The sequence below is a fragment of the Ictalurus punctatus genome, chromosome 22, assembly GCF_001660625.3.
Source record: "Ictalurus punctatus breed USDA103 chromosome 22, Coco_2.0, whole genome shotgun sequence".
NCBI lineage: Eukaryota > Metazoa > Chordata > Actinopteri > Siluriformes > Ictaluridae > Ictalurus > Ictalurus punctatus.
This window is the reverse complement of record NC_030437.2, coordinates 1,598,385-1,624,049: the sequence shown is the minus strand read 5'-3', so window position 1 is coordinate 1,624,049 and position 25,665 is coordinate 1,598,385. Positions and strand designations below refer to the sequence as shown.

General features: G+C 39.5%; 1 protein-coding gene across 2 annotated transcripts; it reads right to left on the bottom strand.

Annotated features, from left to right (window-relative positions):
• Positions 1-853: 853 nt before the first annotated feature.
• Positions 854-25,419, bottom strand: trpv4 (transient receptor potential cation channel, subfamily V, member 4). Of its 2 annotated transcripts, XM_017451587.3 has the most exons (17): positions 25,201-25,419; positions 18,949-19,047; positions 17,721-18,103; positions 16,371-16,549; positions 13,069-13,221; positions 11,521-11,661; positions 10,187-10,485; positions 9,687-9,866; positions 9,198-9,356; positions 9,020-9,112; positions 8,618-8,691; positions 8,350-8,515; positions 6,330-6,396; positions 5,922-6,229; positions 5,640-5,767; positions 4,093-4,208; positions 854-2,916 (listed from the first exon to the last, which is right to left on the bottom strand). In XM_017451587.3, exons 2-17 carry the CDS (start codon positions 18,955-18,957, stop codon positions 2,810-2,812), a joined length of 2,562 nt encoding a protein of 853 aa, XP_017307076.1. In that variant the 5' UTR covers positions 18,958-19,047; positions 25,201-25,419; the 3' UTR covers positions 854-2,809. The 2 variants fall into 2 exon arrangements, with proteins under 2 accessions (XP_017307076.1, XP_017307077.1); XM_017451588.2 differs by lacking the exons at positions 17,721-18,103; positions 18,949-19,047; positions 25,201-25,419 and adding an exon at positions 17,466-17,703.
• Between the last annotated feature and the right edge of the window lie 246 nt (positions 25,420-25,665).

The following is a 25,665-nucleotide window of genomic DNA, read 5'->3' as shown; positions in this document are numbered from 1 at the left end:
CAAAATGTGAGGGGTGTACTCTCTAACTATCTAAAAACAATAAGCATCTGGATCTAGTCCCTTTATTTGTGCAAACTTAAACTGCATGATTATAAGCCCCGCCCCCAAATGAGTCCAGAATCGTTCCTGAGTGTGGACTCGAGTAATCGGGCCTGACACTAACCTGGAAAATAACAGGTTAAATGAATATGGACTCTGCTGGCAGAATTTAATGGAGCATCTGTGCATTTAATTATTGTCAGGAAAATGCTTTATTTCTTCACTCTAATAGTTGGATTTAACCACATTTTTCATTAATATAACAACTAAACTGCAAATAAATCTACTTCATGGTTTCCCAATTCTGTCGATCTAGGAAACTCACATTATGTCCAATAGGATGCATCTATTTTGATCTTGTGATTTAGAAGCCGTTAATTGGAGGCCCAATAACATCACTTTCTTTAATTAAAGTTATTAGTTTGTGCAGCAGACAAAAAAACTGCCAGTGTTTTATAGAGTTGTGTGATTTTTGAAGAAAATAGCGCAGTGTGTGTAAATGTGGTTATTTAACACATTCTGACCAATCAGAAACTCAACAGCACTGTGGTAAAATATTATAATTAAAATATTGTCTTTTTAGTGTTTTTTCACTTGTTACAGTCTGAATGAGTGACCTGTGCATTGCAGGTTAATACAGTCAGTCTGTTTCGTAACAGCACTTTAAAATCCATTATATCATATCAGTTAATCTCTACTCTGAACGCTATACTGCCTCCTGCTGGTGTTGTCCTGAATAGCAATACATCTAAATTTTGTGCAAACATGATCGATCATAAACACACACACACAAAAAAAACGTTTGAGACATGTATGTATTTGATTTATACCTATTTATTGTATTTGTACAGTTGTTTAAAGGAGTTCCATAAATAAAAGGGCTGCCTCAGCCTTGATGATGTATTGTGTACAGTAGTGTGCAGACTACAAACCTTTTACATTTGATTTCATTGTAAATATCAAATGTATTCCATTATCATGTATATCATTCATCTTAATTTCTAAATATATAACTATATAATCTGCTTCTGAATTACATTTATATTTACTTGTAAATTAAGTCATGTGACTTTCAGAACATTAAAAAAAAGTTCCTTTATGTATCAGACTGTACAGGCATAGAACACAATATAAAGATATAAAAGAACTATGTACAAGCCAAAAATGAACAATATGCAAAAAAAAAAAAAAGTGATTGTGAGGCACCTTGTGATCCAGATGTTCAGGTTTAAGATTTAAAAATGTTATTTGGACCAAACTGATACAACGCATAACCAGGGCTCTATGGCAACCATTTTTAGGAGCACTTGTGTGGCTAATTACAAAAATTTAGGAGTGTGGATGAAGTTTAGTTTAAAAAAAAAAATTAGAGATGGTAACATTAACGTTCCACAATATAACACATAGGCATGAGAAAACTTGAGCTTGTCAATTATAACAGAATTTAGGAACACAGTGTGAGCCATGATACATTAATTTACCTCCTGATAAACTACATTTAATATTTTCAGTTAATTTTACAGACTGTATGCAAAAAAACAACCGTTAACCTGTTCCACCTTCAGTCTTTCAGCAACACGAGCAGGTCACAGTCGCAGGTTCAGGTCATTTTGCGGGATCAATAAAAGATGGAGTCTTGTGAGATCAGAGAGTTGAGAGAAGCAGATGATGTACAGAGTTACTTGTCATCATAACTGCTTCTCTGCAGTATTTACACACTTGCTTGGTTGCCTGAGGAGATGAAAAGCAGTGTGAAAGTAATTGTTGTGCGGTGTAGATGCATTTTGGAGTTGTAGTGTTTATGGTCGCACTGTAGAGTCCTGAGAACTGTTTGCTAATTTGGCCACAATGACAAGTGTGCAATATCAAATAAAATGTTTCATTTGATCTTGCATGCATTTTTCGCGGATTTGGATGTGTGATTGTAAAAATCCTCGAGAGAACGAACAAAGTGCCGTGTTTACAAGAGTTTCAGCTTTATAACATTTTGGATGATGAACCGCTGATCAATATTGGCAGAGGTTTTTTAAACCTGATTAATACTTCATCATAAATAAATCTGGACTTAACCCAGTACGTCATGAAAACATTCTCTTTCTTCAAAAGCAGCAAACGCAAGAAAAATTTGCTAATACTAATTTTGTATCACGGTTGCCTTTGGCTTTTCATTAATGCATATTAACGATGTCTTTATCCTTTTTTATGATCACCAAACAACAACCAGATTGTCTCCAGACACATCCCTGAGAAAGAACGCCGAAAAATAACATCACTTAATCACGTAATTATACATTAAAGAAAAAGAATGATAAAAAAAGATTGTCTATATGAAATTACTTCAGCTGATTTGGACTTCCTGTCCTGTACAGTCATTGGAGTGGATTTGGACCTGCTCCTGTTCTGATCATGATCTAGTTCCCATCTGATTCCAGTCTTCTGGACCGATCTAGATCTGTTCTGTTCCCAATCTATCTGTTACTGTATTGTCTTTGTTTAAGCCCTTGTTCTGTGTTTATTTATTGATCATTGTGAATTTGGTCCTTCCTGTTGTGTTTCCATGTTACAGTCCTGTCCTGGTCTGGTCCTGTTTCAGTCCGGTTCTGTCTCTGTGTGGCCATGAATGCTCCTGACCGTATTGTTGCGGCATCATGTCTACAGCAGCTTTAGATGTTCACTCCTGTGTGTGTGGAGATAGAAGTGGATGTAGGTGTTCCACAGTGATTGAAATAACATTTCAAATTTCATCGCAGTTCCGTGGTTCAGTCCAGGTCTAGTTTGAGTTTCTGTGCTTCAGGGGCATCATCTCCACCACATGGTCTCTGGATCTGGAGTCTCGACTCTGCTCCACTACACGGGGAACCACCGAGGACCAGCGATCTGTAAGACCCACATAGACAGACATAACATTAGGGTTTAATACTGTGTGTATTTTCAGAAAAATTGTTTGACGGCTGAAAGATCACTGGTTCATTTATTTCTGCTCACAGAACCCAGACGCTCCTGTAGAAGGTAAAAAGTGTCATGAAGGTTTAAATGTCTTCCATGTTTAGAGTGAGCTTTCGCAGGTGCCTGATGTGTTCCTAAAATGGTGTTTTGGAGCTTTTTGTACCTGGTTCATAGTGTTATGGATACAATAGTAGATTTGAAAACATTTTCAATATAATATAGATAAATTATTATTCTGGAGAAATTTCTGTTTTAATTTCATAGTCCAGACAAATGATGAGAAATTTTTGGTGAATCATAACTAGCTATAACTTGGTGATCGTACAATTAAGTGTTTTGTTCTACAGTAGTACTGTAAAATGTAAGCTAGTTATCGGCAAGCACCGGTTAGCGCGTTTGTCTTCCTGCACATGTTACGAAACATAGACTGGAGGCGGATGCAGGTGCAGGTCACAGTCTTTATTAGACACAAAACTCACGATTAAAGCAAACGCGGTCTTCACCGGGAAACGAGAACATTCAAGGCATGGAAAACAAACGAGACTACTGATCCACACAATACTAACCAGGATCAACTAAATACACGATATAATACTGAGTGAAGTGCTCAGTCACCCAGGCATTTAAATAAAGAACATCATTAACTCAGGGCATGGACACCTGTGGCAAATTAAAGTCACTTAATACAAAATGCTCAATCCGGAAGCGAGCGAACAAAAACAATGTCACGTGACTCGTCAGGAGCCGAGTCAGTGCCCTCTGCTGGCCGTGGCGTAACAGCAAACAATTCTTTACAAACTTCTGGATGTCTGTGATCATGGTAATCCACCAATATTGGACCTGGAGTTCACCCAGGTTATGAGCTTTTCTCAGTAGATGTGGTAGCACATATGTTTTTACATGGCTGGGCATTGTGGAGTGGACTGGCCATGTGTTTGTACTTTTTCGTGGTCTGGCGGAAAAGGTGCGCTCTCAGGCTGCTTTGCATGAGCCCTCCAATTAATAGGGATGTAAGAGGAGCAGCGGAACTGAACCCACGTATAAACATTGTTTTGCAAAAATAAATAAATAAAATGTTTAGAATTTGTGTGCATGTGTAAAACCCACCTCGTCGAAGCCGTTTCGTGTTGGTGTGTACTTGTTCATTTTGTTCTTTCTGTCCGGGATCCTCATTAATGATTCCCAGATTGTGGTTCCAGTCTGACCACTTCACCTCATCCACTCTAGAGGAAATTATAAGTAAACACACTCTGGATTTCCATCTTTCTGAGGACGTTAAAGCTACAGTTTATAATGATAATAATGAGTCTTTATTGATCACATATGCATTACAGCACAGTGAAATTATTTTCTTCGCATACCCCAGCATGTCAGGAAGCATGTAAAAATATTATTCATTTGTGAGGACCAGGTGAAGATAACTAACTTATCTGATATTTATGAGGACATTCAGTCATTTTTGGGTCACACGGAGCTAACAAACGTTAATTAAATAAATCTTGCATTCATTACATACATCACACCACATACCTGGTTTTTGGCTGTTAACTGGTCAATCAGTATTGATCAGTGTTATTTTATCCTGCTTGTACTGATAGTTTACCTGACTGGTCAGAATGGATCATTGTTTTTTGGTCAAACCTGTGCTAGTTGTTTAACTAACTTGTCAGTATTGACCAGTGTTGTTTCTTCGTAATTCATTTTTCTTTTATTTTTCTTCCACTTTTCCTGGGAGTTGTGGTAGAAACAGGCTGAAAAGGTCAGAAAATTCAGGTCCCCAGCCACAGATTTCAGCCCCTCCTGGGGGATCCCCAGATGTTCCCAAGAAAACTTATAGATACCCAGATAGCAGACCAACACTGAATCAACATTGAATCAATGTTAATGCATCAAACAAACTATCATTGAAAATGTCGAAAATGATTGAATATTGATTTTATCAGGTTTGCAACCTGAAATAATGTTACTTCAACAATGAAAAATACAAGATGGACATAAAATCAATTTTTGTTAAAATTGTTAAAAATTTGTTAAAGTTGTATTTGTTGAAATACAACTTCTGTACAGATTATGATAAACTGGATAACAAAGTGACTTAAAACAATTAGATGGATTGACATTAAATCTAAGCCCCACCAGTGGGGAAAAGAAGCTGACCAAACATCAACATCAATTCACTGTTTGTCTTTTCAACACTGAAAAGCAACGGACTATCAACATTGATTCAGTATTATTCACCATTGAATATTCAACCTCAACCAAGATGATGATTCTGATGGAATTTCAACATTGAATCAGTGTCACCTTGCTCTCTGGGTATGGCCTTTCCGAACTTCTATCATGCCCGAGCTTTCTCAGAAAGGCCTCTTGTTGGTTCCCCTCACCGCTGGTGGCCACCAGCGTGCCCTAGGGTTACCGGCATAACAGGCACTGACAGCGTTGCAGCTACAGCTTCTTGTAGCTGCCTCTACAATTGTAGACCGCCTATTCAAACTCAATGTTCCCAGTCTCACTCTGTATAAGGGGAGATTCCTTTTGGAGGTAGGAGCTAAGTTTGTCTCTGTCAACAAACCTTTTACTGAAGTGTTTATTTGGTCATACTGGTTCGTATGGGCTGTAACTGATCAGTAGTAATTATTATTATTTCATTATACCTGAAGCACCAGCGTTTATCAGGCATCCCATCCCAGGTCTTCCCTACGGTCACCATTTCTCCTACACGGAACTTTTTGCGCAGGCACACAGGTAAAGAGCGCTCAATGTCCAGGATAGTTGTAGCCCACTGAAGATAACATAGAGAAACCATGTCTGACAGTTAATTTATCAATGAAAATATTCATCAGTAAAATAACTAAAAGTAACCAATAAGAGTAACAACTCTTATTGTTAATGTTTCCAGATTCTCCTATACCCTTTTTGTGTAACTCAACGTTTACCTGCAGCTTCCAGATCTTCTTGCTCTGTTTGTTCACCTTGGTGACAGTCTGTCCCATCAGTGCGATCAGCATGTTTAGCAGGAGCACAAAGGAGAGGACGATGTAGGTGACTGCGAGAATGAGGCAGACTTCAGGGTACTGCATCCCCTGGAGCATTTCTTCCAGGTTTCCCAAGCCGATGGTCAACTTGAACAGTTCCAGCAGAAAGGTGCTGAAAGCTACCGTGTCTCGGCAGTATGACTTTGTTGTGATGTTCCACCTGGTGTACGTGCTGTTGGGGGGACACGGATTGAGCAGAGACACCAGAGCTAATACAGAGGAGAGAAAGGTGAAAAATTGCAGTTTTGTGTACCCTGTGGAAATAACTAATCTATTACTTAAATATAGATGTATATCTTTTGTCCTTACCTGAGGCATAGCCAATCATGAAGAGAAGGTACACCAGCAGGAAGCGGAACAGATCTTTAAACAGAATCTACACACCAACAATAAAACAGCAAGTGACCACAACAATCATAAATAATACTCAACATATTTTCACTCGTTTTTTATTTTAATTAACCAAGCAAATAATTACATTTTCTTTCCCCTTCAATAAATGCTTTGTTTGATCATTGATTTTTACATTCATACAATTTTGAGAGTAGATGATAAGCTATTAACATTAAAATAATTTTAAGGCTTCCAGGTAAACATGCTTCCTAATTAGGCCCAAATTTGACCCGATGTTGGTGCTTGAGCGTTGGTAGCACTTGGCCCAAATATGGTCCGAATGTTCCTTAGACCCTCCCCAATCAGCGTGCCAAATTTCACAACTTTTTACCAGACGGTTCTAGGGAAGAAGAAAAATTATAAAAAAGATAGAATAACAATAAGGTGTCTACACACCTTTAGTGCTTGACCCCCTAAATATAGCAGCAATCTGCAGGGTCAAAACACTGCTCACAAATAGCACCCCCAGTGGCTAGTTCTTGCCAGGATACACAGAACAACAAAGGGACCATACATGAACAAACTTATCAACTGGCAAAAAAGCCCAGGACTGGCAAAAATAGTTTTCGCATATTCAATCAGGTTTATGGCTCCTGAAAAACAGATATCTGACCTTGACCCTTCCATTGACCACACCCCAAACTTTTCATGTGAATGCATTCGAGCACTCATGAGTTACAGCAGTTTGCGTAAATTAAATTCTGCCTAATTAGAATTTAATTGAGAATTATGTAGATGGGCCAAAAATCCTAGAACTAGTTTGTAAAAGTAGGTTTTGCATATTATGCAAATTTGCAAAAAATCTAAGTGAGCAGAGCTAAATCTTTTTGATTCCTTTTTGTTTGGGAGAAACCAAGCTTGGGTTCGAATCCTGCCTCCACCCTGTGTGGACGGAGTTTGCATGTTCTCCCCATGCTTCAAGGTTTTCTCTCCCCGTCCAAAGACATGCGTTGTAGGCTGATTGGCATTCCCAAACTGTTCGTAGTGTGTGAATGGGTGCATGATTGTGCCCTGTTATGGACTAGCACCCTGTTCAGGGTGTCCACCATCTTTTGCCCTAGAGTTCCCTGGGATAGGCTTCAGGCTTCTCCATGATCCTGTGTAGGATAAGCGGTATGGAAAATGGGTGGTTGGATGGAGTCGGGGTTCACCATTGGGCCCATCTTGCTTGCCTAAACAGGGAGTACCCATGTTCTACTGGCCAGGTTTCATGTCTTTATGACGTATGGTTTGATCTGCATGATTCGTTTTAGGGCAGAAAAATAACAAGAAGAAGAAAGAAAGAAAGAAATAAAGAAAAGAAAAATCCTAACAATCACAATGGGCTTGTAGCACCTTTTGTTGTCTGTATGCCTAATGTTAGTAATAATGAGAAATGATTTATTTAAAAATGCACTATATTTTCCAATGAAACTTTAATATTAAACCTGGATATTTCTCCTCCAGACCACTAGCAGGCACTCTCACCTGATTTTGGAGCTGCTGCTTCGTTTCTCTGCTCATTTCCTGTTTGGATTATTTAAAAAGCACGTGAACTTGTGCATTTTTGTGAAGCCTTACAATTCATGTGGAATTCCTGCGAGTCCTGAGCCATGTTTATTTTGGATGGATATCTTGTGCATGGCGTTGCCTTGCCTAGTTTTTGTCTTTGCCAAGCCCTTTTGTTTTTCTGATTATCTGGAATTCTGATCCTGCCTTGTTCTTGTTCATTTGGTCTGGGAGCCCTTTGTTTCAGAAACATTGTTCTAGCCCTCTGCATATATTAATGATATGTGATCATTTCATATTAAAATCAAGATGAATAATTTCATTATGGAATTTAAGTAAGCACATTTCTAAATAAACTATCTTACTAAACCATTAAATTATCTAATAGTATTTCTATTAAATGTATTATGTTAAATATTTTACATTTAAAGCACACGCCTGTGCCTACCTTCTGGATCATGATGCTGTACGTGCCAGTGAGTTTGAAGCCTCTAGTGAAATAAAGTGTGTTCAGCCATCCTAACACCAGCGCACACACCATCACCGTCACGTAGGCCTCCACCCCGGCAAGGTACAGAGCCGCCGTCACCAACACCAGCACAGAGTACATAAAGCTGCACACACGTACATCGTATGCATATGTATGTGTATATGTATATAGAGTGTATACATACTTCTATAATACTATCGTGTGCGTGTGTCTGTTTGTATCTTACTACAGGAGTTGAAATGATCCATCCATAAATAACGAACTCACTGCCGGACATTTCTTCAGAAACAGGTCCTTTGTCTTAGAGAGAGGAAGAAATTTCAGTAGCACTACAAACACTGAGCCATTTAAAACACTACAGGATTCAAAATCGGTTGATCAGTCAGGACATGTTTAGTTTCTAATGTTTACTTCTCATTTTTTGTACTGGAACTTCAAGGCTAATATTGCTAACAAGCTCAAAAATCTCATTCAGTTTTTTTTTTAACTACACACTTTTATGTGTAGATTATAGTGGAACTTTATCATCATGGGAGGATGGGTTTCCTTTTTGAAACCAACAAACACTCCAAGCCGTGTGTGTGTGTGTGTGTGTGTGTGAGTGAGAGAGAGAGAGAGAGAGACTCACATTACTTATGAAGAAAAACAATCCAGAGCTGAGGGTGAGGAGTTCTCCGGCCAGACGCAGTTTGTCTCCCGTCGTTACGTATGGAAACGGAGGCTGAGGAGGGATTTTAAGTTTTAACACGCTCGCACACACACACAGATTTATGAACATGTAGTATGTTTGTGTTCATGGCGCTCACCGTGCTTCCTGAAGGACGATAGTAGGCGACGAGCGTGAAGACGATCATGGTGATGAGATATGATACCACGCTGATGTAAAAAGTCACGGCGGCAAATTTTTTCCATTTTGCCCCCAGCATCTCATTAATTGGCGCCACAGCCAACATCTCATAACGGTTCTGCACGAGCAAAATCGTTACATGTACATGAGTAGAAATGCTATTATTTTGCACCCCCCCGCAAGTCGTCCCCTAATTCTTCTGAACTCTAGACTTGTGGATGATGAACCTGTCTGCTTGTGCTTAGTTATGAATCATGACTATGAATATTGAAAGTGTCCTAATAAAGAGGCTTTGCAAAAACCTCCAGCTGCCTCTGACTCAAGTCTCAGCTCTCTACTGTCTTTATAAATGTGATGTAAAAACTAAACTAAACATCAAACTGGATTTCTGTTCATTTAACTTTCGATTTTCTCATCCTCATTCTAATCTCCATATCTTTTCAGTTACCTCAATCCTGCTGTTATAGACGAGGATCTCCAGCACAGAGACGTCTTCGCCGCACGTGTCAAGGTAGGACAGGTCGTATAGAGACGAGTAGACAGGTCCATACGCCCAGTCCTTAAACTTCCTGCACAGGTGACGCACCTCGTCATCTTTGATTTCTCTCCGGATGATGTGCTGGAAAACCTGCAAGAGAGGAAAATCAGTCATCTACTATAAACCGTTTACTACACTACTACAAATAATCTACTATAGTACTATAAACCATCTACTATAGTACTATAAATCTTCTGTTATACTACTATAAAACATCTACTATACATCATTCACTATACTACTATACAAAATCTAAAATTATATTAAAACTTTGCATCTGTGAGTGAATCAGCAATACTTTATTTATTTATTTATTTATTTATTTTCGTCCATATCTGTATGAAGGATCATTTATTTAGCAATATGTTCGACAGAATCTGTGATGTAGCTCTGTTGTATTTTCTACTCACCCCGATCTTGCCGAGTTTGGCTGCCATCATGAGTGGTGACATGCCATCATTGTTGAGCAGCTGCTCCAGGTTGCATTCTGGGTAAAGTTTGGCACTGTTGACAAGCAGCAGGTCGTACATCTTGGTGACGAAGCGTGTGTTTTCACGTGTGTTGTCTGCTACATGCACGAGCGCATGCAGGGCGGTGTTGCCGCGCGAGTCCTGACGCCGCAGGTCTGCCTTCTTGTGGCTGTTCTCGATCAGATAGTGCACCAGTACGGGCTGGTTAGTGCAGGTGGCTAGCGAGAGCGGGAGCTCACCTGCATAATCAAACACACATTACACACAACAAGCATTTGCAGTTATTTAATTGGCTCATGACTTTAAAAAAAAAAACATGTTAGCCACACCACATCAGTCACCACATCAGTCAAAAACTCGGTGATGAAGATTTAAAGATACTGCTTCAGAGAACTTGTTTAAGAACTTCAGAGAAGCACTAAAAAAAAAAGAAAACATCTCCAAGTGGGTGATTTTATAGAAAAGCCAAAAGCTGTGGAGTTTTTCCCACCACCTCTCTCATCTTTAAAGCTTTTTTCCAGACCTGATTTTGACATTTCTGTACTTGTTAGTAAAGTTGAATAGAGTTTAGAAGTGTGCAGTGGAGTGACTCACATCAGCTGTACTAACACACTTCCACCAGCAGGGTGTTCTTAGCGCAGAAGCACAGACATACCTTTCACTCCCTGAGCTGGATTTATTCGGGACATGAAGTCACACTGCTCCTGAAAGACTGAACTGTGCTTCTGCAATGAGGGGAGGAGTTTTTAAAATAACCTGCTGTTCATGTGCCAATACCTGACCTAATATCATGCTGTAACAATTCTTTCTCAGTTATGAAAGGTCTGCAGATCAGAACCTCCCCTGTTACTGCACATTTTACTGCTCTAACACCCCTCACAGTTCATTTACACACTCCAGGTTCACTGGCTTGCCTCGTTTTCCCCGAATCCCTGAATTCAAGCACTATTTTTGTTCAAATATAATAACTGAAAATAGTTCTGAGTCACATTAGCCACCTTTGCTATGAAAAGATAAAACTCTTAGTGTTCTTTCATCTCATTTCCTAACAATTACAGGGAAGTACTGACCTCTATCTCCACCACAGGTCACTACCATAACACACACATGAATTAAAGGTGTGACCACATCACACCAAGAGTCGGGCGGAGTTAATGGCACTTTCACTCCTCTCGTTCATCAACTTGACTGTTTTTCTTCATGTACGTCCTCATAAAACAACAGCGATATTTAAACGGAGACGAAGACGGAGCTTTACAAAACGTGTCACTCACCAAAGTAAAAATATCCCCCCTCGTCTCGGGGCTGAAAGAAGCGTCCCCGAGCCTGAGCGTGAACATCAGCTTCTTTCTCCACCAGCAGCTCAGTGTAGTGTTTACAGCGTCGCTCGATGGCGATGTGCAGCGCCGTCTGACCTACGGCACACGATAAATATAAGTAAAACAACAACTAACAGCAAACTATATACATGGCAATGGCATCTTTACAGTTGACCAAGAGATTCATGGATACCTACATGTGGTATCTGGAATCAGTCCAATACCACGCTTATTTACTTGTATTTGTATTCATAGTTGTAAACATTTTTTTAAAGATGCTCCAGTACTAACATTCAGTACTATGTGACGTACTGTAGGCCTAGTGTATGTCGCCATGTTAATGAACAGAAGACAGGAAACGACAGCGAATGATCGAAGCAAAGCAGACCGCGAACTCTTCTCTCTATCCACTATATAACCGCTGCTTTAAACATGAAATGACTTGCAGTGCATTCTGGGTAAGTTTCCTGACAGCTATGATCATGTTAAAAACCTCTCTTGAAGTTAAGCCCATTTATAAACCTTATCATTCCTGAAGACCTTCCCATGTGTCAGAAAATTGAGCCGTTGCTATAGAAACGACAAGGTATAAGAACGAGCACATGTATATACACCTGTGGTTCCCAGCTGCACTACTGTCAGAGCTGCTGTTATAGAAAACCAACTCCTTCACACCAATAATGGACTGACTTGAGTATATACACTGACTAATATATACTGATGTACACTCCTCAGTGATGATGTACGCTTTCTAAAACTGAATGAATGGACCTGAATCTGAAGGGAAGGAAAGTGACATCATCAGACCGGGTGTGTCACTTGGGAAACTTGGGTTTGGGCCTGACAGGAAAACCATGAAACACACAGACATGGTTGTGTGTGTGTGTGTGTGTGTGTGTGTGTGTGTGTGTGTGCTGTTTAGATTAGTGCAGGGTGGAGACTAAAGGCAACACTGCAGCTCTTTCACAAACCTACCACACACACACACACACACACATACACACACACACACATTTAAGGAATAAAATGCCAGCTTGGCATTTATAAGTGAGCGCCTTTAAACTCTGAGAGAATGGCCAGGATTCACCCTGAACGACGCAGTTGGATTCTGGATTGTGATTGGTCAGAAGGTGTTGATTAATTTCCTATAACAGCAGTTCTGACAGTAATCAGAGGTTTATATTAAAGTACGCCACATGTAGTTGTTGATCTGGTGAAGTTTTCTGTAAGGAGACATTTATTTAACATTTATGGAAGTCTAGAGTGTCGGCGCTTTGTAAAAGTCTGCATCACACCACCATGTCACTGATTATTTTACTGTAACCGCACTACACTGGAGTGTTTTATTGCTTACTGAACTGTCAGAAATGTGAGAAAGTAGGCGTGGCCTTTGCAGCTGTCAGTCTCGGTGAAGGAGGTGTGGCCTCACCACACCCTGTACCTGCTGTTCGAGACTAAAGTTTGCAGAGTTTGTGTCCCCAGTTCCGTGTGCTCTCTCCTTACCACGGTAGTAGAGGTCCCTGAAGGGCGTGTTGACGAACTCGTGCAGGTTTCCCGTCTGCTCCGCGATGTCCAGCAACAGCGGGATGGTGTCATTCTTCCCACCATATAAATTCAGCAGAGCTTTAAGAAGACACGTTTTCCCTGTGGACGGCTCTACACACACACACACACACACACACACACACACACACACAGAACAGTCCGACAAGATATGTACATATTAATAGTCAGATTTATTTTTTAAACCTTCATTCTGTCTTTATTTTTATTTATTTTTTTACATATTCTGTAAGAACGAGGCCGATCCCACTGGTGCATTAGCAGCTGTATTGTTATACGTTTCTGCACACAGTAAGTTCGTTTGTTGTTCTACAGCAAGCATGAAACTTAATCATTATGCGTACAGGAGCTTTGGAGGACACTGATACACATTTCCAAATCCTTCCTGAAAATGTGCAATGTGAAATCACTTAAGTCAATTTTACACTGTGATTACTTTTATTTATTATTTTAAGATTTCAATCGATCTGAATGTGTGAAAATGAGCGTCCTCCGTGTCAGATTATATGATGATGATACTTTGAACTTTAGACCTGCGATTTAAGAAAATGATTACGTTCTGTTTACATCAATCAGTATGATCCAGAAATCAGCCCGTGCAGAAAAGTGAGCTTGATGTAATGGGACGTTTTTGTTTTTTTTTTACATTTTGCTATCACCACTAGCGTATTTAGCTGTCTCATGAGTTTGCATTCCCCTATTGGTGTATTTTAAACATGGCGTCAGAGCAGCCCTCACACCGAATGTTTTAACAGAATCACTGACAGATCATTGTCATCTTCTGGCTCTGGTCGCAGTGGCACTGAACCTGCGTCCAGTGAGCACACTACACCGTGTGTCCTTAGACGACCGATCTCCAAAGAATTATTTTATGATGTGTGATTTCTGTCTGAAACAGCACAATCAGGCTGAGAATCATACAATCTGGGTTTAAAGAAGCACATAGGAAAAGACTAGAACTTAAACTTAACAATGCTGAATCATTACGTGTGAATCCAAAGCCCTCATGGTCCGGGTCAGAGCCCCGTGCATTTCACTGTTTTTCCCTTCCCCATGTTTCCAGTGTTTTCCCTCCTGTCTGTCTGTCTGTCTGTCTGTCTGTCTGTCCCTGGGCGTGGTGCTCCACTGCTGGTCGTTTGCTTCACCTGCTTCTCATCTACTGACCTCAGCAGCTACGTATATAAACCCCGGTTCTTCAGCCACTCGTCGTGTTCCATCTTCCAGTGCGGTACGCTTCCGGCTCTACTCACGTTTACTTTCTATGCTACTGTTTAACGTTTTCCTTCGTCGTGTTATCCTGTGTTCTTCTTGTGTTCCCGGTCCACTACTCGCGCAGCCTGTCTTCTCACACTCGGCTCACTTCTACCCCCGACATCACTCAAACCTGCCCCACTCTCCGTCCCTCCTGAGTTCGAATCCCAACCTCGACCTCTCTTATTCACCTCACCTTTCTCACGCACCATCACCTGCTCACGTTCGTTAATAAAACTCGTTTCTATGGCGTTAGAAGTGTTTCATAATTCAAATGAATGCAGTGCAGAGTTGTTTGTGACATAAAAACATATTTGTAAAAAAAATTGCAAATCTTATTTTATTTATTTCTTAATGTAATTTATTTTTGTGAAACTACTAACATATATTTGTGGATCTCATTAATGCATTTGTGAATTTGTCTAATTTTTGCAAATCTCACTACATTTATTTGTGAATCGTAATCTATTTATTTGGAATTATGAAGCAATTCTAACCCCGTACCCTGGATCCCTGTGTCTGTGTTGTGCATTCGAGTCCCCTTTTCTCTCTGTCCTTTACACAAGCGGTCAGTCACGGAGCTTCGGAATTTGTTTTCTGAACAAGCATTTGGATTAATTTGAGATTTTATATGTAATTGTGAGGCGCTGCATGATGCTGCGACAGGAAGAAAATCTGATACTATCTCTAAAATAGAGATCAACCAATATTGATTATTTTAACAGCTACCGATTATTTGCATGTTTATGCGCCCGATAACCAATATGCAGAACCGATATTTATTTACTGTTTTACTTCTGTTTTAGACACGCTGATAACACGACCACTGAACTAAACAAACTGTTTCATTTATAACAATTTTCTCAATTTCACTTCCTCCTTGCATACAAAACAAAACCACTCTTATTTATGCACCAATAAATACAGAGGTGTGAAAAAATGCACTGTGCACTGTTACTAAACTGTCTTTTTTTTCTTTTTCTTTTTTAAATAAAAGCTTCAGTGAGGTAAAGAAGCAAATAAAGCACAAAAAAACAAAAACAGATACAGTGCTGCAATAGCGGTCCTGCACGCAATTCTCAAAACGCCCTCAAGATGGGCGTTTATGGATTTATCGGTGGATCCGATATTACAAAACCGATATCCGATTATGTAAAAATGCGGAAATATCGGGGAAAATATCGGTCGATCTCCACTTTAAACAGATAAAAATGTGTTCAGGCGTTCTAAAAATAGTTTTTGTTCATTGTTACATTTTAGAAGAGTGCAGCGAGAGCGGCACGGTTTATTCTGCTTAAATTCTTGAGAGGGGCCTCTTAACATCTGGTCTAAAAGGTCAGACAGGAGCTTCCACTGTTTACTCTTCGAGGTCAGGATGAATGCCGGAATATGTGTGTGTGTGTGTGTGTGTGTGTGTGTGTGTGTGTGTGTGTGTGTGTGTGTGTGTGTGAATTGAAAGCAGAGAGACAGTTTGCTGTGACTTATCACTCCCCTCCGATATGTTCCCACAATACTTTTCCTGCCTCAAAGCAGTGCTTTAATGGGACACACACACACAGTGATATCAGACTTCCTATTCCTGATATAAGTTACAGACTGAATCGGCAGTGAAAAGGACAGGATGGTATTTTCTGCTAGATGTAATACTGCATGTTGTCTCATCTGTTAAACATGCAAAAAAGTTCATAAAGCCAAAAGTGTTGCTATTAATAATAATGAAATGTATAATTAATTATTCTGCCTTCCCATGTACGCTTTAAGCCCACATACACACTGTCTACAGTTTGAGTCCTGTGTTCAACTTACACACTTCCTGTCTTCTGAGTACTCTCTGCTTTCTCCACACTTCCTGCTTCTCGTTTCTGTCCTGTTCCAACCCTGACCACGCCCCCAAATCTTCTCAGTTTGTAAACTCATAAGCCATATTGGCTTATTTTATACTCATTGGCCATACAGGTCACTTTGTGTTGCTGATTAACGTTGTGCTTCACCTCTGAACTCCTCGTCCGTCAGTCTCTTGTTCCGGCTCTGCAGGAACTCCAGCAGACCATCCAGAGCACCCGGGTCAGCTCGAGACACGGCATCGAAAATCAGCGCACGATTAAACAGCTTCAGAGCCCTCGGAGGGTCTGAGCTGGTCTCCTCACATGGCGCCATGCTCTCCGTGTTCCTGAGAGGGGAGAGTTAGAGGTCATGAAAAAACACGGTTCAGTGGACACCATGTAAGTAATCCAGTGACTACTAATTTTCAGATAGCGAACTTCGGAAACACACAAATTACAAAACGTGTTCAGATTCACTTCAGGGTTTCTGAATTAGATTTATGTTTTCTAACTAAACCCTTGCAGTCATGAGCAGTCATTATACAGTACTGAATAGATGCTTATTGGTAACTGAGCAGCTTCAGTTCATCAATAAACCTGTGTATGAGGAGGAAAAAATCACACAACCAAACTGTATAAACATTACCTCAAGAGCTAGCAAGGAAACAACAACACACAGGCCACACCTATAGCATGAATACAGCAGTGTAGCTTCAGCCACCCAGAACACATCGCGTATTCATCGGTTTACTCGTTTAAACTGTAAAGTGTACCTCCAACCCTTCTGCCGGAGATCTACCACCTCTAGACGAGCGAATGCATCATACTGTGGATTAGGCTGCCTAGGTATTTAAAAAATCTCCAATTCACACAGTTAATTAATAATTACAGCTGATTTTCTTCTGAGGGTTCAGAGAATGAAGATCATATCACCACACAATGCTCTGGCATCATAATGCCCTGTTCACTCTGACTGTATTATAGTATTATAGTGCAGAATTGTAGGTGCATTGGATTTCTCTATAAACTAAAAATCACAGGCGTAAATCTGTGGTATTGTGTGTTTATGCGTGTTTGTTAAAATACTGTCCACAATCTTTCTGCAACACGTTGATGAACATTATTCTGAATTTGTTCCATAAATTGTACATGCAGTTTTTTTCTGCCCATCTTTACTTCTGAAAGACTCTGCCTCTTTTTATACCCAGTCATGTAACTGAACTGTTGCCAATTAACCTCCAGTTTCTTTTTACTAACACTTACTTTTCCAGCCTTTTGTTGCCTCCCAGCATTTTTGAGACGTGTTGTGGCCATCATAGTTTATCTTATTTTTTCCTTAAAATGTCACATTTCCTCAGTTTAAACATTTGATATGTTTTCTAGGTTCTGCTGTGAATAATGTGGGATTTGCAAATCATTGCATTCTGTTTTTCTTTACATTTATTTACATTTTACACAGCGTCCCAACTTTTTTGAACTGGGGTTGTATGATTAATTAACCCCTTTTTTCCTCCTCACCCTCGAGGAAGTTTCTTCCTACGCCATTTTTGGTTACTGACAGCATGATACGTTCCATAGTCGAAAAGTGAGTCCATGGGGGCCTGTTTAGGCCCCGTGGTCACCGAAGCCTCGTAGTTGGAGGAATCGTGCCGGTCCATGGGGTGGGCGATGCCCTTCTTGAAGGCTCCATGGAACTTGTTGCGAAGATTTGGCTTGGCTTCTGGTCGGGTCGCAGGAGGCGGGCTGTTATCCTCCATATCCAGGACGCCGGCCACTGAGGCGAGAGGGAAGCTTGGTTCTTTGTCTCCTGAAGCATCCTGACTGGGAGAGGTATGAAGGCTGCAAACTGGGTCAGTCTCGGCCCTGACCAGGCGACCACGCTTTAATAATGTGGAAGAAACCTAGGAAGGGTTATAAAAGAAGAGAACCAAATAAACCTAATCATTTAATGCTGTATTTATATAATGTTGCCTATTTATAAAACTCTACACATCTATTTACTTCCTATTAGCACCAAAGGAATATAAAAATGTTCACGAGGCAAACCAAAACAAATACATGTCTTACATATAACACAAGGTCCTTTGTAATAAATAACAAATAAATAATTAAGGCACAAATCTTATATGATGAGGCGTAACAGAGATAAGAGCAGTTGGATAAAGGTACGGTGAAATATCAGAAAACAGTGATAGTGTACAGGAGGAGAGGAAATTTCTAGTTAAGAGAATAATAACATTGCAAAAAGAGGAAGCAGGAAGTTCATGAGAACTTCCCCGCAGTGGAAACAAGCCTCAAATTCTCCAACTTCCCTCAAGTTTCCAGTTTTGTAAGCTCACCCGGTTTTTCAGTTCTCCTAGTCCCTAACTTCTCTATCCAACCAGTGTTCTAGGTTTCTGATTTCCCAGTTTCCCTACTTCCTTGTTTTACAGTTTCCCTTGTACTCCAGTTTTCCTGTTTCCTTGTTTCCCCACGTTCAACATGAATAAAATATTATGGATTCTTGTCAGAGCTTCCTATCTGGCCACAGAATGATGGAATGCATCTGAATGTTTGTTAAAACATTATGTTAAAAATGGCAATGGGGTCCTAAATTTAGCCAATACCACATAGCCCATGACTATTTAATTCTCAGGAGACGTGGGTAAAGACGCAGGACCACAGAGATGGGATTCTGAAGTAGTTTTAAAAGAGATCCCTGTTTCTGCTGGAAAGCACATCCACACACACACACACTATTCCTTACCTCACTCATCCCTCAGGTAGTACGTTACTGCCAAATTCCTCTTCAAGTCGGTGTGCTAAAGGGAGGAGCCCCCACTCTCGCTCAGAGACCTGGACTAAGCTGGAAAAACAGAAACCAAACATCATTCCATTAAAAGCCACCTGAACACATCACAACCCATGTTCACTACGAAAGGACAGAACAAGTCGGAAACGTTTTGGGCCAGTTTGTCTGAGACAAAGTCTGATTCCATATACAGGAGCGTATAGACCTTGACGGCTGTCACGTGTCCTCTTATGCCACAGCGCTGCTGAATTCTGCAGTCTGTCTGCTCAGAAAGTGTTGGTTCATTTTCTACAACAGAAGCTCTGACAGTACAGCAGTTTCAGATTACAGGTCTATACAGGTGCAGCTCAAAAAATTTGAATATCGTGGAAAAGTTCATTTTTTTTCCCCCATAATTTAATTAAAAAAGTGGAACTTTCATATATTCTAGATTCATTTTACATAAAGTGAAATATTTCAAGCCTTTTTTTTGTTTTAATCTAGATGATTACAGTTCACAGCTCACGGAAATCAAAAATCCAGTAATCCAATGTGCTTGTTCTGTAGTAAGAGTTATAAAAGTGGTATGTTACGTAATATGTTACAGAAAGGTTTTTTTTTGTTTGAAGTAACATTAAATTTTTTGTTGTGAAATTAGTGGAAATCTAAAATGTTTTAGTACTGACTCAATAATGCAGAAGTCATAAAATAAACATATATAACTAAATGTGTACAGAAGAAATAGGTTAGCCCAAGCCTTTTGCACAGTACTGTATGTAGTAGTATTTTTTAAACCATCTCATCAGAACATTATGAATGAGTGAATCACACTGAAAGGCTGGGAAATTGTCAAGACTGGTGTCTAATCAAAAAAGCCCACGTGACTGCACAAATTCCCCATTACAGAGTGTTTAACACAGTGGTGCTGCGTCACATAAATGCTAGTTTATGCTTCTTTTACAGCTTGAGCTATGAATCACAACAAACTACTCCATCATCTAAACTTCTCTTCCACTGAAGTTTTTGAGCTCGTTTCTCTGAGGCTCCAACTTCCTGGGCAGGTCATGACTCATCCCAACATTCCTTTTCTCTTCCCAGATCCCCAAACGATCACAAAGACCTCAGAGACAACACAATACCCGTTTCATTGAGCAAACTCTGTCACTGCTGATCTTGTGGTTTTATACAAGCTGGGGTTGTTATTACGAATTTTATGATTTGCAAACCACCTGCTTTGAACCACATTTGTCTGTAGATGCATAGCCAATCATGTTCATGCTTGCCTTCAGCCGGTTCCCACCACATATCGATGAAACCTGTTTAACAAGAACTCTTAGAAACATCTGATAAACAATGTAGAGGGTAAATAAATCTGGTCAAATCTTGTTATAGTCACTGTATATTATTAATATTAATATAACTTTTGATTGTATCAATAATAATAATAATAATAATAATAATAATAATAATAATAATAATGCTTAATGTTTTGCACTGTTTTTTTTTTAACATGTCCATATACGAACAAACACACTACTATACCTCCCATGCTCCCAACAGTCAGGAGACCTGAACATGTTGCCCTCAAGACAAATATTACCTTCCTTGATATTTAGGTATGAGCTTGGGTTTTTTTTTTTTGCAACTGAGCTGACATGGAATGAGGTGCATTTATTTAAAGCCAAGACTTTAAATTAAAATCTCAAGTTAGACATTATTAAATCATATCCGCAGAGCTATGGTAATTGGACAAGAATTCAGGATTTAAACCTCATTGTAGTACAGATACAGCAATGTTAAAACAATCTATTACTGTCCTCCTACCAGGGCTGTGTTTCTGCTCCGCTCAGACTGGATTTGACAAAAAATCATAAGATTGAGCTCGAAAGCTTGGAATATCTGACTGAAATCCAATCAAAATACACATACGCTGCAAATTTTCCATTCAAACTAAAGTGACATATGGCGTCCCACAAGGTTCGGTACTAGAACCATTCTTATTTTCACAGGTTTATTATTCAGGTAATCGTTCTAATACGTTATTTCTATACTAACACCTTACACATGGCCTTGTATGGCAGACACTCCAGAATAATATTCAGTCCCGCCAGGATTTTACGATCGCAGAAATGAATGCAAAATCATGCAAATGCTGCAATATTTGGAGGAGCTTGCAATTATTCAAAATGACCGCAGATTTGGGCCGAGACGCATCATGTGACTGCATCACATCAGCCAAAGCCCTCTTCACGTGTGTCGAACATGAGCACAGCTAAAAGGTCTCATTTACCAACAAACATCACTGCGAAAAACTATTTTGCGTAACTGCAATTTCACCAATTCAAGTAGTTTTCTGCAAAAAGGCACAACGTTTCTGCAAATTTAAAAAAAAGACACCGCAAAATCCCCCCAAAAAAACCTCCTGTATGGAGTGGATATAAGGCCAGAAACAGATGATTTTCTTTAAACAAACTAACTTCACAAAGGAAAACATGTCATTTTTGATATGGTCAAGCCTGCATTGTCAGTGTTGTGTAACAATCAGAGGTAAATCTGTGAATTTTCAAATTTGCGAATTCAGGAAAGCTGTTTTTTGTCTTATTAACGTCAAGAGAAACTCGAGAGGCTGGTGAGGGAAGGACTGTTTATAGCTCCTATAATGTCAGCAAGAACAGGAACTAACTTGTTTTATTGACTTTCAACTACATTTTATGTAAGAATAAACAGATAAAATGATGCACATATGACATGGCATTTATTAATGGGGGGGGGGGGTGATCTTTGGCAAATTGCTGTGATATAGAAGGAACAGACACTATATAATAACAACCGCACTAAATAGTGATGCTGCTCTGTAAAGCTCTACATGGTGTTGCTCCAGAGAATCTGAGTGAGCCCATCACTTACATCCCCAACGGCTGACAGGAAGTGCTGTAACTCAGAGCCTGCAGTGATTCACAAGCTAAATTTATGGTTAAATAATCGCCCATTAAGAAGACGTACCAGCAAAGCCAGCTCCTCTGGAACTGAACATTATATTCATTTCACTCAAACAAATGAACTCCCAGACGTGACTTTCACACTGTGATCGTGTTCATGTCACAGCTCACCTGCTGTTGTACTGATTCATAGCATTGTTAAATAAACTGTAAGTATAACTACAATAGTAGTTTTTTACATTTTTATTTATTTATTTATTTTTTTAAAAAGCTCTGACATTTAATTTTTTTACTGGTAGGCTTATACAAATTAGAGCATAGCAGAAGTACCAAAGAAAAAAAAACAAGAAGTGTTTGAACAAAAACAACAATGGAATGAATGAATAAATAAACAAAGAACTAAACAAATCAACAGAACAAATATAATAAAATAAACTTTAACAAAAAATCTATATAACTGAATAAATAAATTAACAAATATAAATAAGAAGTAAAACAGTCAACAAATAGAACAAGAATAATTAAAGAACAAACTGAATAAATAACAATAAACAGAACAAATCTAAACATGCTAGTAGCCTGGTGCTTAGTTCTGTACTAGTCACTGGAAGGTTGTGGGTTCAAATCTCAGGAGTGCTGTTAAGCCTTAACCCACAGTCCTGTGCTTTGAATATTAGGAAAATCAGTCAATTTCAATGATGATCAGTAAATATAGTATATTGCAGCTCGATCCGTTTGTGGCAAGCCCTTGCTCTGAAGTTTTATGACTTCTCGTGTCTAACACACTTTATAATTATGCACCCAGTCACCATGAGGGAATTACGGCTGGATATGACCACAACATCAAATCCAGTGATCTAGTAAAACCCTCGCTGGTGAAGAATAAAACCTTGAGTCCCAGTTTTCGGATTGGTTCATCCCACTGCACAGAAGCGTTGTGATGAGAATAAACAACACACACGCGTTCAGGAACTGGATACAGGGATTCGTTTACATATCAGTCGTTACTTTGCATGTCAGCTACTGTAGTAACGACTTACAAACATGACATTGTGCCTCCCTCACTGTAGTGTTTATATTTATAAAATAGTCATCATATTTTACACAAGTTGCAGTTTGTATGTTGTAGTTTTAGGAAGTCATGTGATCTGCTTTACAATAGTCAAGGCAGGAAAAAACCCCAAAAGATACATTTCTTGCCGTCCTGAGATAACTGGTGCTATGTTCCTTAGATCAGCAGCTCGCAAAGGGAAGCCCATGAGTTTTTATTCATTTAATCATTTCACGTGTTAGATTTTCTTTTTCTGTTAGCAGATAATTTTGCTTCTTTCTAGAAATAAATTCTTACAAAATTATCTGCCAATAGAACAATTCTTTTTTTTTATAGTAAAAAAAGTCTAGAAATAGATTTTTAATAATCTTATATTTGGTTTATATTTGGTATTATATCCTATAATAGGTAATACTATATAAATCTGAAGACTCACGCCCATATGTGCTTGTTGAAGGTTCCAATCCAGATTAATTCCCCCTTTGCTATTATAATAACCTCCACTCTTCTGGGAAGGCTTCCCACTAGATTTTGGAGCGTGGCTGTGGGGATTTGTGTTCATTCAGCCACAAACGCTGGCCAGGTGAGAACAAATGTCTACAGATGATGCTAGGTGAGTGAAAATAACAGCTCTTACCCGGTATCTTGTTCTCGACGATCAGCTTCTGTCGGTCATTGACAACGAGGGATTACGATGCAATGAAAACACTAACATCTTTTACTTACTGCTGTACGTTAAAGCTTTTCCAAAAGTGAAACAAAAAACGCTTCTCCGCTGCTCTGCACTGCCATCTTACTCCATCTAAGCTAACTCACGTAGCTAGCTAATGCACTTCACTTAAAATCAACACGCTAATATTATAAAGAGCGAGTCAAGTAGTGTAAGTGCATGAACACACCAGTGTGTACATTTCATAGGCTGATTCGGAGTGTATCCCAGGAACACTGTGTGCTGTGGGAGAATTCATCCGGAATGGGACACCCATCCGTCTCAGGGCATCAAAAATGATTGAGTTAAAATGAAATAAATGAGCATTTCACTGATAAATACCCGTCTTTACATTGAGCTGAACTGAATAAAGCGAGCAGCAGCTATTGGACAGGACAAATTGCTTGAACGTGAGTAAATACCTGAAGTGGAGAACGTCCAACCATCCTGACTGTGAGCAGACAAAACTGATGAGCACGTGATAAAGCACTGACTAAGAGAAATATGGGAAATCAGTCTGTTCAGGATTTTGCGGTCTTTCACAGTGATTGTTGGTAAATGAGAGCGTTTCACTGTACTCATGTTCAGGCTATGTGAATCGAAGACGGGCTTTGACTGAACGCGTGTCGTGACCTCACACGACGCCTCTCGGCCCAGATCTGCGGAAAGTCTGCGGTAATTTAGAAAAATTGCAATCTCCTCCGAATTTTGTTCATTTTTGTGATTGTGTGATTGTGCGTTCATATCCGCGATCGAAACAATCTTGGAGGGTCTGGGAAACGCGCCACAACGTTTGACGAGTGAGTCTTGGTGTCAGTGGTGTGATTTCTGTAATAGTGTGTCGTGAAATTGTGACCTACACTGAAGTATATTTACAAACAGTGTGTCCTGGTGTACACTTGCAGTGTGCGGGGGCATGTTTTTATATTTTCATGAGGAATTTCAGACAGTTTTGACCATACGACTGACCCAATGGCACCTTTCATTTTAAAATAGTAGTTTATATATATATATATATATATATATATATATATATATATATATATATATATATATATATATATATATATATATATGTATGTATGTATGTATGTATGTATATATAAACGAACCAAAAGTTTTCTTATGGCTACTGAGATTAAACTATAGTATGACGTGTGGGGGAGAGAGAGAGAGAGAGAGAGAGAGAGAGAGAGAGAGAGAGAGAGTTTCTGTTGTTATTCATCACCTTGCTTCTTACAACAACAACAACAACGACAAAAATCTAATTAGTAAAACAAGTTTCTTCAGATCTCAGTGATGAAAATACAAGTGCGCGAGGATGAAAAAATCCCCGGATGTGCCACTCGACATTCCTCAGGTAAGTGAACAATAAGTTTGTTTTGAAATGAATGCTGTCTTGTCTTGATGTAAACTTAATTCGGAGATATATGAGAGACTTCACATGTCTCTTAACACTCCTTTCTGTGCAGAGATGAGGAAAGTGAAAGATAAATGAATAAAATTGATGAAACAGGATTCTGACTCACCTGAAGAGATTGAATCGCGCGCGCTCGATTGATTTGAAAAAAGAAAAAGAAAGAGAAAAATCTTGGAATTCCGTTAAATCCGCTGTAATGGCGAGTCTCTGCTCCGGTAGATCCGAGATCCGATAAGAGCTGCTGTGTTCGACTGTGCGGTGATGAACAGGGCTGGAAGTGTGAGCGCTTTAGGAGCCTCAGGCGCTGGGTGTTTACTCCGGCTGCTCATTTCACCGCCCCTCACATACAACCGGCTCTACAGCACTCACTCAGCCGGCTGAACCGCCAGCGTTCATGGACAGAGCCGTGCTGAAGTGTGTTACAACACACACACACACACACACACACATAAAAAAAAAAACTTTCAAGAAGTTTATCATGTAATGTGGTTTGGGCAAAGTACTCCGTACTCTTTCTTTCTTATTTAAAGACTACAGTCAACATAATGAGGTTTGCTAACAGCTAAGCATCACA